The sequence below is a fragment of the Labrus bergylta genome, chromosome 6 (assembly GCF_963930695.1).
Source record: "Labrus bergylta chromosome 6, fLabBer1.1, whole genome shotgun sequence".
Taxonomy (NCBI): Eukaryota; Metazoa; Chordata; class Actinopteri; order Labriformes; family Labridae; genus Labrus; species Labrus bergylta.
In genome coordinates, this window is record NC_089200.1 from 903,458 (window position 1) to 918,828 (window position 15,371).

The following is a 15,371-nucleotide window of genomic DNA, read 5'->3' on the forward strand; positions in this document are numbered from 1 at the left end:
CCTTGCACCAGAGGAAAACAGCAGAGCGTTGTGGCTGGCGCCTGATTGTGCATCAGTGTATGTTGTCTGACATAAAGACAGGAGAGGAGCAGGAGACAGACGCTGCAGCTACAACAAATTAGCGTAAAACTCTACAAACATTTACCCGCCACGAGGCGATGGCGCTCTGAAATATTCTCCAAACAGACAATGGAATCAGCATTTGGTGCTTGGCGGGTTTTAGTTTCAGACCCCGTCCATACTCCAGATATTCATCTTCTTATTCTCAGGTAAAGTTTGTATCTGTAGTTTAGTGTGTCTCTGTTTGTCGTGTTGACGGCGTGCTCCTCACCTGGTGTCGCAGCTGTTTGATGGAGTGCTGCAGGGTCAGGATGTGACTGAACAGAGGACTCTGCAGGGTCTCCCTCAGGGTCCCCAGGGTCTCGCTGTGGCTCCACTCCTCCCTCTGCACCAGTTTGGCCTGCAGACGCTCCAGAGCTCCCAGTACCTGCTGACGCTCTGCGGTGGACACTGAGGGACAAACACACAGTGAATCTGTGCACATCATCATTTCTCTTATTTCAATGTGGAACAGCTGAGAGGCTCTTTACCCGTCGGGACATTCTCAAACATCGTTGTCGTTCCTCGCTCTCCGTTCGTCGCTCTGGATCGATCTGAACAGGAGAGCGAACATTTATGAAAGAAAACCAAAGAGGGTGTGTCATAACCAAGACCAGACAAGACGAGTTCAGTGAGGACAACTTAAAACCGTTTTAGGAAAGACGAGAAAAGACAGAGGATGTGATGAGTTCAGGCACTTTAAGAAAAGTAGGACCACTTAGTTTGTTATCACAAACAAGTTAAGACAAAAAAAAGTTCAGACAAGTTCAGGCAGGACGATGTTGTTTAAAGCCGGGCGTTCACCAATACGCTCTCAGGGCTGATTTAAACCCGATTTCTGAGTCTTACAACTCATTTTGAAGCCGATCCAAATTTCAGCCCGGTCGCCCGGCGTTAATCGTGCAGCGTCGCCTACAACGCCGAGGCACGACAGACGATAACCGCCCGATCAGCTGCTCCCCACTAGTACCATCATTTTCTGGCATGTGTTTAAAATGTCTATAAGTGAGATCAGAGTCACCAGACGGTTTCCCCCGACTTCAGGACTTCTTCTCCTGAATGTGCCTGACAGCCTCCAAAATCACCATGACAACCGCAGGCACGCCCGTTTAATACGCCTCACCCCTCAGCTCGCGAGAGAAACGCTGGCAGGAAATATCTGTTGACCTCCGGCTGACAGGAAATACTTTTTACGATTTTAGCTGCTAGTTGGTCATCAAAAAAAGAAAAAAAATTCCCATATTTGGGCGTGTGGGACTTTTCTTCTTGTTGCTATGGTAACGAACAGAAAGTGATATCGTGTTAAGTTTGAACTAGTATCATATCAAACTTTAAATTCCTGCGTCCTGACACCTGCTCTGACACTGCAGGAAGTATCTGTCTCAGGTGTTATCAGACTGTTAGCTTAGCATTTATTAGCCAGGTGTGTTTACTCAGGTGAGAGCAGAACCAGGTCACACTCCATCAGCTCATCAGCACGAGGGGGGAAAACAAACAACACGACATTCCCCAAACTGAACACAGAAACCTGAAGGTCTCACTGAAACCTGCTCACCTGCGCAGCTCACCTGAGAAACCAGGAAGTGAAACTCAGCAAACTCAGAGGGGAGAGGGGGATGAAACCAAATGTAGGAACTATTAAAAAAACACATTTTCCTGCTTTATTGAAGCTTTTAAAGCCACATTTTAAAAAGTAACGGAGAGTGAAAAGCTTTAAAACAGCAGGTTCAGGACGCAACAGGTGCATCACACTTTAAAAACACATCTTTAAAACACTCTCCATCAACCTACGACATATTTAAACACACATTATTATATCAGAGATAACATTTAACTGAACTCTGGTGTTTTTTTTAAAAGTAATCAAATCGAAAACAACATTAAACAACTTCAGCTCCTCAGCCCTCCGCTAACAGAGGGCTACCCGCTAGCATGCTCACTTAGCCTGTTTTAAAGGTCTCAAATAAACCCGGTTCAGGTGTCTTTATAGCGGATACACAGTCGGAGGGTGTCGCCACCACTCAGGGATAAAATAATTAAAAACAGACACGTTTAAACTGGTTTTAATCTGGTGCTAAACTCACATGAAGTGGATCCAGTTTGGCACTAGTATCGCTTTAATGCTGCGTTTATGGTGCTGTCGGAAATTTAGCTTTCGAATATATTTTCCGAGATTTTAAATTATCTGAAAGTTTGTTACTCAATTTGTGTGTTACAAAATAAGAAAAGAAAAAGGTTGTATATATGATTATTTTCCGTAAACATGTTTTATCGCTAGTTATGTTTTATTTTTTCATTTTTTGTTATTTTTTTTTTTTAATGTCGCCTTGAAGAGTAGTGCCAAGAGCAGGATGGGGAAAAAACTTAAATTAATATTTTTTAAACACAATTTGAAATATTGATATGACTTATTAACATCCTTTTTATAAGCTCAAATAAATTAAAGGCTCACAAATATGAATTTATTTAAAAAGGTCAAGGCAATGCTTTGATATATCCTCCTAATTATCAATTTTTGAATCACAATTCAGAAAAGCAGAATAAAGAAAAGATAATCTTCTGATCTTGACGGGTCCTCACATCTTATAGCGTGTTTTGGAACCCAGGTATTTTTTCATAGTCCGAGGATTTGTTGGGCCCCTCCCCCTTTTTATTGGTTTCACACCACAGGGACTATGAACTATTTTAGTTCCTAGAACCCCGTTTAGAGAAACCCTTAAGTTCCTGCTTCAGAGTAGATACTCTCCCAGCACAAGAGGAGCTTTGAGTGACATCAGTGTACTTTGATTGGTCGAACACAAGAGCCAATCCAGTACCACCAAAAGCTATTTCGTAAACCCCACTGTACATGTTAGCAAATAAAAGACGGTAAAAGCTCCTAAAATCATTTAAAATGCTTTGCACGTCTCCGTTCAAACTCAGTTATGTTCATAAACCTGCACACACTCATCACCACGGCGTCCTCCATATTTTCTGTTGTGTCGCGTAAGTGACGTCGCTCTAGCAACTGTCGACCGGATTACGTCACCTTAGTGTTCATATCAGCCGTCACCAGGTTAACTGTTGCTTAACTGATGGTCTTAATGCTTTTTAGTTTGATTGTCTTGTTTTTAAATTGGTCTCAATGTTTGTTATGTTTTATGTATGTTTGAACAGCACTCTGGCTTAATTGTTCTGTTTTTAAATGTTCTATAGGTGTGTACATAAATGTGAATTGGATTGGAATATCTAATATTTTATCTTTCAGTTTAAAGTTGGTAAAACATTAGTTTCAGCACTTGTGCCATAGATCTCTGAATAATCTTTTTTTCCTTACAGTCTTGAACGCATCACTCGGTCACGTGACGCAGTCAGAGAAACATGGCGTCCTCCCGGAGACGGCTGGTTTGTTTACGCTCCGGGATATGGAGCCTCTTGTTTTACTCTGTTTACTCTCATTTAAAGGTTCTGGCGGAGGAGGTGGACAGCTGCGACAGCTTAAGACTCGGACAGTATCCTTTAATGACGTTTTGATTCAGAAATAACCGAAAATAACCGAAAATAACCGAAAATAACCGAAAATAACCGACACAAAGGGGAGCTAGCTAACGTTAGTGCTAGCTAGCTTAGATACGTTATGTTAGTTTTAAAAGTTCATCAATAGAAACAACAAATCAGAGGAGAGGATGTTAAATGATGTCAGAGGAGAGGATGTTAAACATTCTGGTGTTTCATTATTCATTATTATTTATTTATTATTTTATTTCATTATTATATTCAGAACAACGAGTCCACCCAGCGTCTGAGACCGAGACAAGACCAAGACCAGAAATATCACAAATCATCACCTTGTGATTAGGGGGCGTGTCTCTCACTCAGACCGTAACACCGGGAAGGTTGCTGCCATAACCGGGGGATAAAAATCAACCTGCAGTACAGATTCATTTCATTTATTTGTTCTTTTAAAAAGATGTGTTTTCCTTCTAATATCTGAGTAATGATGAGGAGAAATAGCCGATCAGTGGAGGTCTTGACCCGTCTTGATTTAAAATCCAGATTCGGCCCAGTCTGAGGCCGAGACAAGACTGGATAAAAATGATTTAGATTCAGAGACCTTCATGAAGTGATCTGGAGACCGTGAAGATTTTGAGTACTACACCACTAGTGGAGGGTGAGGAGACTTTTCTAAGCTCCTCTTTGTGTTTGATTCTGTTTAGAGAAGAAAGCAGTGATACAAAACTAAACCTCATCACAGAGACAGTTCAGTCTCCATGAACATCAGGGCTGTCTCATGATTCTCTTCAGAATCTATTTTTTTTTATTTCAAAACGATTCTGGATTCAAAGTCTGTTTGTGACTCAGAACGTACCTCAGAGTCTATCTGTGACTCAGGACGTACCTCAGAGTCTATCTGTGACTCAGGACGTACCTCAGAGTCTGTTTGTGACTCAGGACGTACCTCAGAGTCTGTTTGTGACTCAGAACGTACCTCAGAGTCTATCTGTGACTCAGTACGTACCTCAGAGTCTATCTGTGACTCAGGACGTACCTCAGAGTCTGTCTGTGACTCAGGACGTACCTCAGAGTCTGTTTGTGACTCAGGACGTACCTCAGAGTCTGTCTGTGACTCAGAACGTACCTCAGAGTCTGTTTGTGACTCAGGACGTACCTCAGAGTCTGTCTGTGACTCAGAACGTACCTCAGAGTCTATCTGTGACTCAGGACGTACCTCAGAGTCTATCTGTGACTCAGGACGTACCTCAGAGTCTGTTTGTGACTCAGGACGTACCTCAGAGTCTGTTTGTGACTCAGAACGTACCTCAGAGTCTGTTTGTGACTCAGGACGTACCTCAGAGTCTGTTTGTGACTCAGGACGTACCTCAGAGTCTGTTTGTGACTCAGAACGTACCTCAGAGTCTGTTTGTGACTCAGGACGTACCTCAGAGTCTGTCTGTGACTCAGAACGTACCTCAGAGTCTGTTTGTGACTCAGGACGTACCTCAGAGTCTGTTTGTGACTCAGGACGTACCTCAGAGTCTGTTTGTGACTCAGAACGTACCTCAGAGTCTATCTGTGAGTCTGTAGTTCTTTCTGTTCCATTTCTACTGAGTTAAAGAGCTAGCTTAGCTTTAGCAGGGAGGGACTGATTAGCCAAAGAAAGTTTTTTGGAAGTTATGAATCTATTTAAAATCTCAGAAGAAAACAATCTTAAATCGATTTTTCCCCACTTCTAATAAACGTGTTTAAACTCTCGATTCAGACATGTTGAAATGTTGTCAGAAACAGGGACTGTTAACAGGTCCTTTGATCACCGCTCGCATTCATGGTGTTGATGTTGGTGTTGATGTTGGTGTTGATGTTTGTGTTGATGTTTGTGTTTGTGTTGATGTTGGTGTTGATGTTGGTGTTGATGTTGGTGTTGATGTTTGTGTTGATGTTGGTGTTGATGTTTGTGTTGATGTTGGTGTTGATGTTTGTGTTGATGTTTGTGTTGATGTTTGTGTTTGTGTTGATGTTTGTGTTGATGTTTGTGTTTGTGTTGATGTTTGTGTTGATGTTTGTGTTGATGTTGGTGTTGGTGTTGATGTTGGTGTTGATGTTGGTGTTGATGTTGGTATTGATGTTTGTGTTGATGTTGATGTTGGTATTGATGTTTGTGTTGATGTTCGTGTTGATGTTGGTGTTGATGTTGGTATTGATGTTTGTGTTGATGTTGATGTTGGTGTTGATGTTTGTGTTGATGTTTGTGTTGATGTTGGTGTTGATGTTGGTATTGATGTTTGTGTTGATGTTCGTGTTGATGTTGGTATTGATGTTTGTGTTGATGTTGATGTTGGTGTTGATGTTGGTATTGATGTTTGTGTTGATGTTCGTGTTGATGTTGGTATTGATGTTGGTGTTGATGTTGGTATTGATGTTTGTGTTGGTGTTGATGTTGGTGTTTGTGTTGATGTTTGTGTTGATGTTGGTGTTGATGTTGGTATTGATGTTTGTGTTGATGTTCGTGTTGATGTTGGTATTGATGTTTGTGTTGATGTTGATGTTGGTGTTGATGTTGGTATTGATGTTTGTGTTGATGTTCGTGTTGATGTTGGTATTGATGTTGGTGTTGATGTTGGTGTTGATGTTGGTATTGATGTTTGTGTTGATGTTGATGTTGGTGTTGATGTTTGTGTTGATGTTTGTGTTGATGTTGGTGTTGATGTTGGTATTGATGTTTGTGTTGATGTTCGTGTTGATGTTGGTATTGATGTTTGTGTTGATGTTGATGTTGATATTTGTGTTGATGTTGGTATTGATGTTTGTGTTGATGTTGATGTTGGTATTGATGTTTGTGTTGATGTTGATGTTGGTATTGATGTTTGTGTTGATGTTTGTGTTGATGTTGGTGTTGATGTTTGTGTTGGTGTTGGTGTTGATGTTGGTGTTGATGTTTGTGTTGGTGTTGGTGTTGATGTTGGTATTGATGTTTGTGTTGGTGTTTGTGTTGATGTTGGTGTTGATGTTTGTGTTGGTGTTGGTGTTGATGTTGGTGTTGATGTTTGTGTTGGTGTTGGTGTTGGTGTTTGTGTTGATGTTGGTATTGATGTTTGTGTTGATGTTTGTGTTGATGTTGGTGTTGATGTTTGTGTTGGTGTTGGTGTTGGTGTTTGTGTTGATGTTGGTGTTGATGTTTGTGTTGATGTTGGTGTTGATGTTTGTGTTGATGTTGGTGTTGATGTTTGTGTTGATGTTGGTGTTGGTGTTGGTGTTGATGTTTGTGTTGATGTTTGTGTTGATGTTGGTGTTGATGTTGGTATTGATGTTTGTGTTGAGTGGTTCAGAGGTTCAGATCCTTCACTCTCCTCATGTATCTGTGTAAAGATCCAAAGATAGATGAATCCACTCAGGAGCCAGAGAACTGCAGGGACACGACGGCCTGGGGTGAGTGTGACCCGCTGGACGCAGCACGTTTGTGTTTGAACACACACATCAAATCCAGAAAAATAAACGAGCTCAGACTCATTAAGCTTAAAGAAAGGCGAGGAACGTTTATTTGTATTATTACTAAACAGAATATTTCAGCAACGAGGAAACTCAGAGACGTCAAAACATCAAGAGAAAGATATCGACTGGCCTAACTGTGTGTGTGTGTGTGTGTGTGTGTGTGTGTGTGTGTGTGTGTGTGTGTGTGTGTGTGTGTGTGTGTGTGTGTGTGTGTGTGTGTGTGTGTGTGTGTGTGTGTGTGTGTGTGTGTGTGTGTGTGTGTGTGTGTGTGTGTGTGTGTGTGTGTGTGTGTGTGTGTGTGTGTGCAGTGGAGTGCCTCCCAGCTCCGAACATCAGCTGTCGGCTCTCTAACGGGACAGAGTTCAGGTTCAGCGGTGAAGAGGTGGGCTTCAACAAAACTATCCCCTGCAGGAATGTGTGAGTACTTTACACACACACACACACAGAGAGTAGATAAAGTGTCTGCTGCAGAGTGAATCTGATTGAGGTGTGTATTGATTCATTATAATATCTGTTCTGATCAGCTGGTTCATCAATAATAATCATCGTTTCCTCTCAGGAGCGGATACTCGTATAAAGTCGCCGTGGCTCTGTCTCTGTTTCTGGGCTGGCTGGGAGCCGACCGCTTCTACCTGGGATACCCTGCTCTAGGTACACACACACACACACACACACACACACACACACACACACACACACTTAGACTTAGACTTTCGTTATTGTCATTCAAACTTGTACGTTACAGTGCAGATAAGAACAAAATTTCGTTGCATTTGGCCCGTTGTAGTGCAGGATAAAACAGCAGCATGTATTTACATATAAAAAATAAAATATAAAAATAAGGTGCAGACGCACACACACACGCACACACACACCTGCACACACACAGCTCCTCCACTCTCATAACGTTTTGATAAAATTTCTGCAGGTTTGCAAGTTATCTGGATTTTAAACTTCGATCCAATTCTGTATAAATCAAACGATGCAAAAAGAGAAGCCCCTCTTTGTGCCCATATTTGGTAATTTCCTGTTTTTAATTCATACAGAATTGGGAATAGGAGGCAGACTCCTACACACTGTGTAAGTTTTTTACAGACGTTGACAGCGATGTCAGTCTGCTCTCTCTCTGAGATGTTTGAGCCGCTGCTCCGGTTCATCATTCCTCCTCCTCCTCCTGCGTCTTTAGCTTCTGTTGGCGGATGGAAACAGGCGGCGTCACCCTTTAATGGTTTCCATATTTCAGCCTGAATTTAAATTGAATTCAGGGCGTCTTTGTTCGCCGCTGATCTGCACACAATCGAGCGTAATAACCCGAAGAATAACAGTTATGATTAACACAACAAGAGTGAGTTATTATGAGCAGACTGAGCGGCTCTCATCGTCTTTTAACCACACACCTGCAGCCACACAAAGACTGAGAGGGGTGTGTGTGTGTGTGTGTGTGTGTGTGTGTGTGTGTGTGTGTGTGTGTGTGTGTGTGTGTGTGTGTGTGTGTGTGTGTGTGTGTGTGTGTGTGTGTGTGTGTGTGTGTGTGTGTGTGTGTGTGTGTGTGTGTGTGTGTGTGTGTGTGTGTGTGTGTGTGTGTGTGTGTGTGTGTGTGTGTGTGTGTGTGTGTGTGTGAGGACAGCTGCACCTGTCCTGAGTTGGCACAGGTTTGTCTGGTTTGAGCCAAATCTGAAATCAGAGTCAGATTTCTTAAAGAGCTTCAACAGTCAAACAAACATCAGATAATCTGATTTTAAAAAGTCTCGTCAGCGCCCCCTACAGGCTGCAGAGGGTTATGAATGACTTCTGTCACTCTCCATCTGCTTCAGGTCTGTTGAAGTTCTGTACGGTCGGTTTCTGTGGAATCGGCACTCTGATCGACTTCATCCTCATCGCCATGCAGGTGAGTCACAAACAGGAAGTGGATGTTACTCTCATGTCTGATTTGTACAAATAAAAAACAGGTGAAGAGCGTCTGCCTCAGCCTGTTTCACAACCTCTTAAAGCGTGACACCTGTGATGAAGCGTTCCTCGAGTCCCGGGGGATCCATTCCAGCGGCGCGGTGGCGTAGCCTCATATTTTAGTGGCTAACTGCCCTGCAGGGGGGGGGGGGCAGTGAGCCTGATGAATAAACAGGCATCGGCCTTCTGATTATTATTTACGTCCCGTGTGTTGACCGGCGCTGCGTCCCCGTGAGGCCGCCGGATGAATGATGCTTCTTAAGGCGCTCCTAATGGACTCTGAGAGGACGGAGACAGACGGATGGAGCGAGGCAAACCGGAGGTGAAGGGACGAATCACTCCTTCCTGTCCAGGCGATTTAGATAATAGAGGAAGGAGATCCATCACAGCGAGGCGTGAGGAGAACAACAGACTGAACGGCGGCCATGTTTGACCCATCGGAGAGTTTTAAAACTGGAATCTGACGACAGTTCAAATGTTTATTAACTCAACAGGAGACCAGAGAGATGGATTTATTTATTTTATTTATTTTATTTATTTTATTTATTTTATTTATTTTATTTATTTTATTTATTTTATTTATTTTATTTTATTTTATTTTATTTAGTTTTTGTACATATTTTATTAATCTCTCAGGTAACATCTGTTACTGAGAGTCATGCTTCTCACACACACACAGGACCGACGTGCTATAATGGAGACATGTCAGAGTGGGCGGGGCTATGCAGGAACACCTCAGGGAAGTGTCCTGGGTCTCTCCAGCTACCAGACCAATATCCAGACTGGTCCGCACAGGCCGGGACTTGAACCTGTCACCCTCCAAACTCAAGTCCCTACAGACTGAGCTCCTGCCGTCCCAAATCTAAACTATGAATGTTAACGTGTCAAAGAGTTTAATTAACTTCTCATAATTTCATAAAACATTCCAAAATGACTTCAAGTCGCTGCTTGCTTTGTCGTCGTTTAAACATATTTCATGCACGAGTCGACAAAATGTTCCAATAATCTAAACTTGTGGGTCAGTTTTTGATTTCTCTCAGCGCTTATACCCAATCAATCATTAAATATAAGAGCAATAAATGTGATCTGATCGAGTAATTAAAAGTGTGAAAATACATCGATAAGTAAAAAAAAAAAATTGAACAACAAATTAAAAACAGTTAAAAGTGAAAAAAAAATTAAGAGAAATAAATAAAATATTTATTACGTAAAAAAAAACTTACAGAAAATGTAAAAAAAAAAATAAGTTCAGTCTAAACAATTATTTTGAAAATATTCTGGTTTGATTTTTCAAAATAAAGCAGATCAAAGTTGGCTCCTCCCCCTCTTTCTTCTCTTGTTTTTTTATCCTCTAACTGATGGTCGTGTCCGTCCTGCAGATCGTGGGTCCAGCTGACGGATCTAACTACATTGTGGATTATTACGGCGCTCGGCTGACCCGCCTGTCCATCACCAACCAGACCTACAGGAAGCCACACCTGTCCCTGTGAACACACCTGGACACGCCCACAAGCACGTACACGCAGCAACTCTGTGAGTCAAACATGTCTTTTATTTGTTGGGTTTCTTTCTTAACACACTATCCAAAAATATTAACAAATTATCGTCGTAACGGTTTGTCAGGAGGCTTAAACCCCGCCTCTCAGCTCTCAGCCTGTCGTTAGGTCGAAATTGCTACGGACCAATCAGGATCCAGAACTAATCAGAGGTCGATAAGAAGCAGCCAATCCTTGCTCGCTCCTGCAGACAGGAATGTATTCAAAGTTGAAGTTGAGAGCTGAAGGTCGAGCTCTCTTTAGTTAAATATCAGAGAGTAAAGTCAACATGAGGGGGTCTCTCAGGGGGGTCAGAAGAGACGCAGGCTGGAATCAAATCCAGATTCTTTAAGTCCAAGTTCAGAGAAAGAGACAAAGAGACATTTTTATATTTAATTACTTCATAAGAATTCACAGCAGCAGCAGCAGCTCATGGAAACTACAAATTAAATACTTCAAAACGCCAATCATCCAATCAAATATAACCACGATGCCACATTGTGTAACTGACCAGAGAAGGCCCGTTTTGGACGCCCCTCGGTTTGTCAGATATGAGAGCAGTTATCAGGTCAACAGGTGTTGCAGCGATGGAAGCGGTCAAGAGAAGTGGTTCAGATAGAAGTGATTGTACCCGACCTAAAAAGCCTCTGCATGTTTCTAATAAGCTCCACGAGCAGAAACGTGCTCAAACTAGGATCAATATTGGAGATGCTTTTGAAAAATGGAGAGAGGTTAGAACACAGAAAGGTTTACAGACCCATGCAGAGCTGGATAAACACTGAAGCTTCAGAGTCCACCACATGGTGACCTGAGTGAGGGGGGGGGGGGGAGACAGCTCTCTACAATGTTTAGAATTCAGACTGCAGTACCCATTTTAAACACTAGGGATCAGAGTTACATACTGCTCCTTTAATATTAAAAAAAATGTAGATGACTGATGATTGTCTGTTTTTTTCTTCAGGTCAGTGAAGTAAACACAGAAGAAACACTCCTACACTTGTCCCTACAGCAACAACTATGAAAGTGAAATCTGAATATTCCTGAAGTCACATTCATTAAACCTGGCTGTGATTGGACGCCTCTAAAGGGTCAGTCCGCTGCTTTCACATACAAACGGTAAACCTTCACATTCCTGCTGATCGTCCATCACCGTTTAGATCGTCTCCTGACAGACTTCACTTGAAGTCTCCCGTCACATCCTGTCAGCGCTACACCTTATTTATTTTTGTTTCCTTGTTACATATTGTGGCGTTTCGTCTTGAAGTTCTGATGTTTGTCATGAAGTTCAGCTTTGTAAATAAAGGTTTTTTTTGAGTGAATGAATGAACATTTGACTTTTTATTAAAAGCTGTAATCATCTTTCTGTATCAAAGAAGCTCTGAGTGGAGATGTACCTTTCTGTCTTCTGTCATAACAAGTAGAAAGTTGTTTTCTTGAGATCTCGACTTCTGTGGCGAGCGATGTTATAACAACGCTGGTCATTTCATGGTTACATGTTAGTCGTTTTTTACATCATTTGTAAATTATAAACAGTATCAAGTGTGTTTCCTTCTGAACCACCGTAAATCTGATTGTATGTCCTCACTCTGATGATGACAAAATAAGAGTCTGAACACTGTTTCTTTGTTTAATAACCAGCTAGAACCCACACGACCACTGTGTGTGTGTGTGTGTGTGTGTGTGTGTGTGTGTGTGTGTGTGTGTGTGTGTGTGTGTGTGTGTGTGTGTGTGTGTGTGTGTCTGTGTGTGTCTGTGTGTGTGTGTGTGTGTGTGTGTGTGTGTGTGTGTGTGTGTGTGTGTGTCTGTGTGTGTGTGTGTGTGTGTGTGTGTGTGTGTGTGTGTGTGTGTGTCTGTGTGTGTCTGTGTGTGTCTGTGTGTGTGTGTGTGTGTGTGTGTGTGTGTGTGTGTGTGTTTTTATTTCAGTGTTGAGTTAACAGCCATGTGGCTTTCATCAAAATTCAATTATCATACTACACCACGCTTCACAGGAGACGCACACACACTTCAGGTCTATGAGGATGCAGAAACACAGTGTGTGTGTGTGTGTGTGTGTGTGTGTGTGTGTGTGTGTGTGTGACAGTCCTGACTCAGTGCCACAAATAAATAAACATATGACAAAAACTGAACGTGTTAACAGTCCAGGTAAGTCTTGCACTACAGCTCGTCCACAGATGGAGGTCGGTACTCAGAGTCCGCTCAGGATCCAAAGAAAGAACTGGAGCAACATTGAATCAAAAGTGGAGTTGGAGTAAAACAAAGTTCGACTTGTTGGACGTCTGTAAGTCCAATAAAGCTCACAGAGAGACAGCTCCTTAGTGTGATATTTACAGGAAAAAATCCCCAAAAGTTGGACATTTTAACAGACAGACAGACTCTAGTGGACACTGGAGGAACTGCAGCTGTAAAGTTAGACATTTTAACATGGAGCTCTATGGGGACTGACTCACTGCAGGAGACAGACTCTAGTGGACACTGGAGGAACTGCAGCTGTAAAGTTAGACATTTTAACATGGAGCTCTATGGGGACTGACTCACTGCAGGAGACAGACTCTAGTGGACACTGGAGGAAGTGCAGCTGTAAAGTTAGACATTTTAACATGGAGCTCTATGGGGACTGACTCACTGCAGGAGACAGACTCTTGTGGACACTGGAGGAACTGCAGCTGTAAAGTTAGACATTTTAACATGGAGCTCTATGGGGACTGACTCACTGCAGGAGACAGACTCTAGTGGACACTGGAGGAGCTGCAGTTCTTCCATCTTCAGTATTCACTCCTTTTTTTAACGAGGAATCTTTTTGACCTTGGCAGACATCAGCTGAGGAGGCTGCTGATTGGTTGAAACACATCAACCCTCCACCATAGTGTCTCATTTCTTTGTCATATTGTCGTCGTTACAGCGGTGTGAAGTGTTTTTGTGTTTTTTTTTAATCCCCCTGTTGTGTTTTTTATGTTGCTGCGTTGCCTTTTGTCTATGAGACAAAACATTTGAATAGTAATCAACTCAGTTTGCATTCTGGGTGGTTGATAGGGGGCTAAACACACATCACACACACACACACAGACACACACACACACACACAGACACACCACACAAACACACACACAGGGTCTGTATGGGAAACACAGAGGGCATGAAATTACAGTTGCGTCGGTCGGAACGGAGCAGGGGAGAAAACTTTGCCGATAAGGTGGAAGCTTCACGCAAACCTCAGTGTGTGTGTGTGTGTGTGTTGAAGGGGTCTACTAAATAAAGAAATCCCGGGCTCTAATCCTCGTGTGTGTGTGTGTGTGTGTGTGAGTGTGTGTGTTGGTGTGTTAATTTGGACAGTCAGGCCGGGTGTGTCACCAGATAAGTCAGTTCAATATTCACACTCGGCCTGTCTCTGGGAGGCATTTAGAGCTCTGCTGCACGTGTGTGTGTGTGTGTGTGTGTGTGTGTGTGTGTGTGTGTGTGTGTGTGTGTATGTGTGTGTGTGTGTGTGTGTGTGTGTGTGTGTGTGTGTGTGTGTAGGGTTTACTCCATTCATAAAAAATACAGTTTTACATATTTAGGTGGTACAAAAAGTTATGAATGTCTCCAGTAGATTTTTGTCATCCTTCAGTCTTCAGCAGGTAAACAGACTGTAACGCCTGCAGGTAAACAGACTGTAACGTCTGCAGCGGGTAAACAGACTGTAACGTCTGCAGGTAAACAGACTGTAACGCCTGCAGGTAAACAGACTGTAACGTCTGCAGCGGGTAAACAGACTGTAACGCCTGCAGGTAAACAGACTGTAACGTCTGCAGCGGGTAAACAGACTGTAACGTCTGCAGGTAAACAGACTGTAACGCCTGCAGCGGGTAAACAGACTGTAAGGTCTGCAGCGGGTAAACAGACTGTAACGTCTGCAGGTAAACAGACTGTAACGTCTGCAGGTAAACAGACTGTAAGGCCTGCAGGTAAACAGACTGTAACATCTGCAGCAGGTAAACAGACTGTAACGTCTGCAGGTAAACAGACTGTAACGCCTGCAGGTAAACAGACTGTAACATCTGCAGCAGGTAAACAGACTGTAACGTCTGCAGGTAAACAGACTTTAACGTCTGCAGCAGGTAAACAGACTGTAATGCCTGCAGGTAAACAGACTGTAACGTCTGCAGCAGGTAAACAGACTGTAACGTCTGCAGGTAAACAGACTGTAACGTCTGCAGCGGGTAAACAGACTGTAACGCCTGCAGCGGGTAAACAGACTGTAACGTCTGCAGCGGGGTAAACAGACTGTAACGTCTGCAGGTAAACAGACTGTAACGTCTGCAGGTAAACAGATTGTAACACCTGCAGGTAAACAGACTGTAACGTCTGCAGCAGGTAAACAAACTGTAACGTCTGCAGGTAAACAGACTGTAACGTCTGCAGCAGGTAAACAGGCTGTAACGTCTGCAGCGGGTAAACAGGCTGTAACATCTGCAGGTAAACAGACTGTAACGTCTGCAGCAGGTAAACAGACTGTAACGTCTGCAGGTAAACAGACTGTAAAGTCTGCAGGTAAACAGGCTGTAACGTCTGCAGCAGGTAAACAGACTGTAACGTCTGCAGGTAAACAGACTGTAACGTCTGCAGCAGGTAAACAGACTGTAACGTCTGCAGGTAAACAGACTGTAAAGTCTGCAGGTAAACAGGCTGTAACGTCTGCAGCAGGTAAACAGACTGTAACGTCTGCAGGTAAACAGACTGTAACGTCTGCAGGTAAACAGACTGTAACTTCTGCAGGTAAACAGACTGTAACGTCTGCAGCAGGTAAACAGACTGTAACGTCTGCTGCAGGTAAACAGGCTGTAACGT

General features: G+C 42.9%; 2 protein-coding genes across 2 annotated transcripts; one reads left to right on the forward strand and one right to left on the reverse strand.

The window, feature by feature from the left end:
- Positions 1-6: 6 nt before the first annotated feature.
- LOC110003555 (inaD-like protein) lies at positions 7-2,227 on the reverse strand. The gene is made up of 4 exons (XM_065956401.1): positions 2,184-2,227; positions 1,655-1,734; positions 591-653; positions 7-510 (listed from the first exon to the last, which is right to left on the reverse strand). Exons 3-4 carry the CDS (start codon positions 610-612, stop codon positions 290-292), a joined length of 243 nt encoding a protein of 80 aa, XP_065812473.1. The 5' UTR covers positions 613-653; positions 1,655-1,734; positions 2,184-2,227; the 3' UTR covers positions 7-289.
- A 1,216-nt stretch (positions 2,228-3,443) lies between these two features.
- tm2d1 (TM2 domain containing 1) lies at positions 3,444-11,866 on the forward strand. The gene is made up of 7 exons (XM_029282456.2): positions 3,444-3,590; positions 6,929-7,002; positions 7,374-7,482; positions 7,625-7,716; positions 8,880-8,953; positions 10,392-10,545; positions 11,509-11,866. Exons 1-6 carry the CDS (start codon positions 3,460-3,462, stop codon positions 10,500-10,502), a joined length of 591 nt encoding a protein of 196 aa, XP_029138289.1. The 5' UTR covers positions 3,444-3,459; the 3' UTR covers positions 10,503-10,545; positions 11,509-11,866.
- Positions 11,867-15,371: the final 3,505 nt, after the last annotated feature.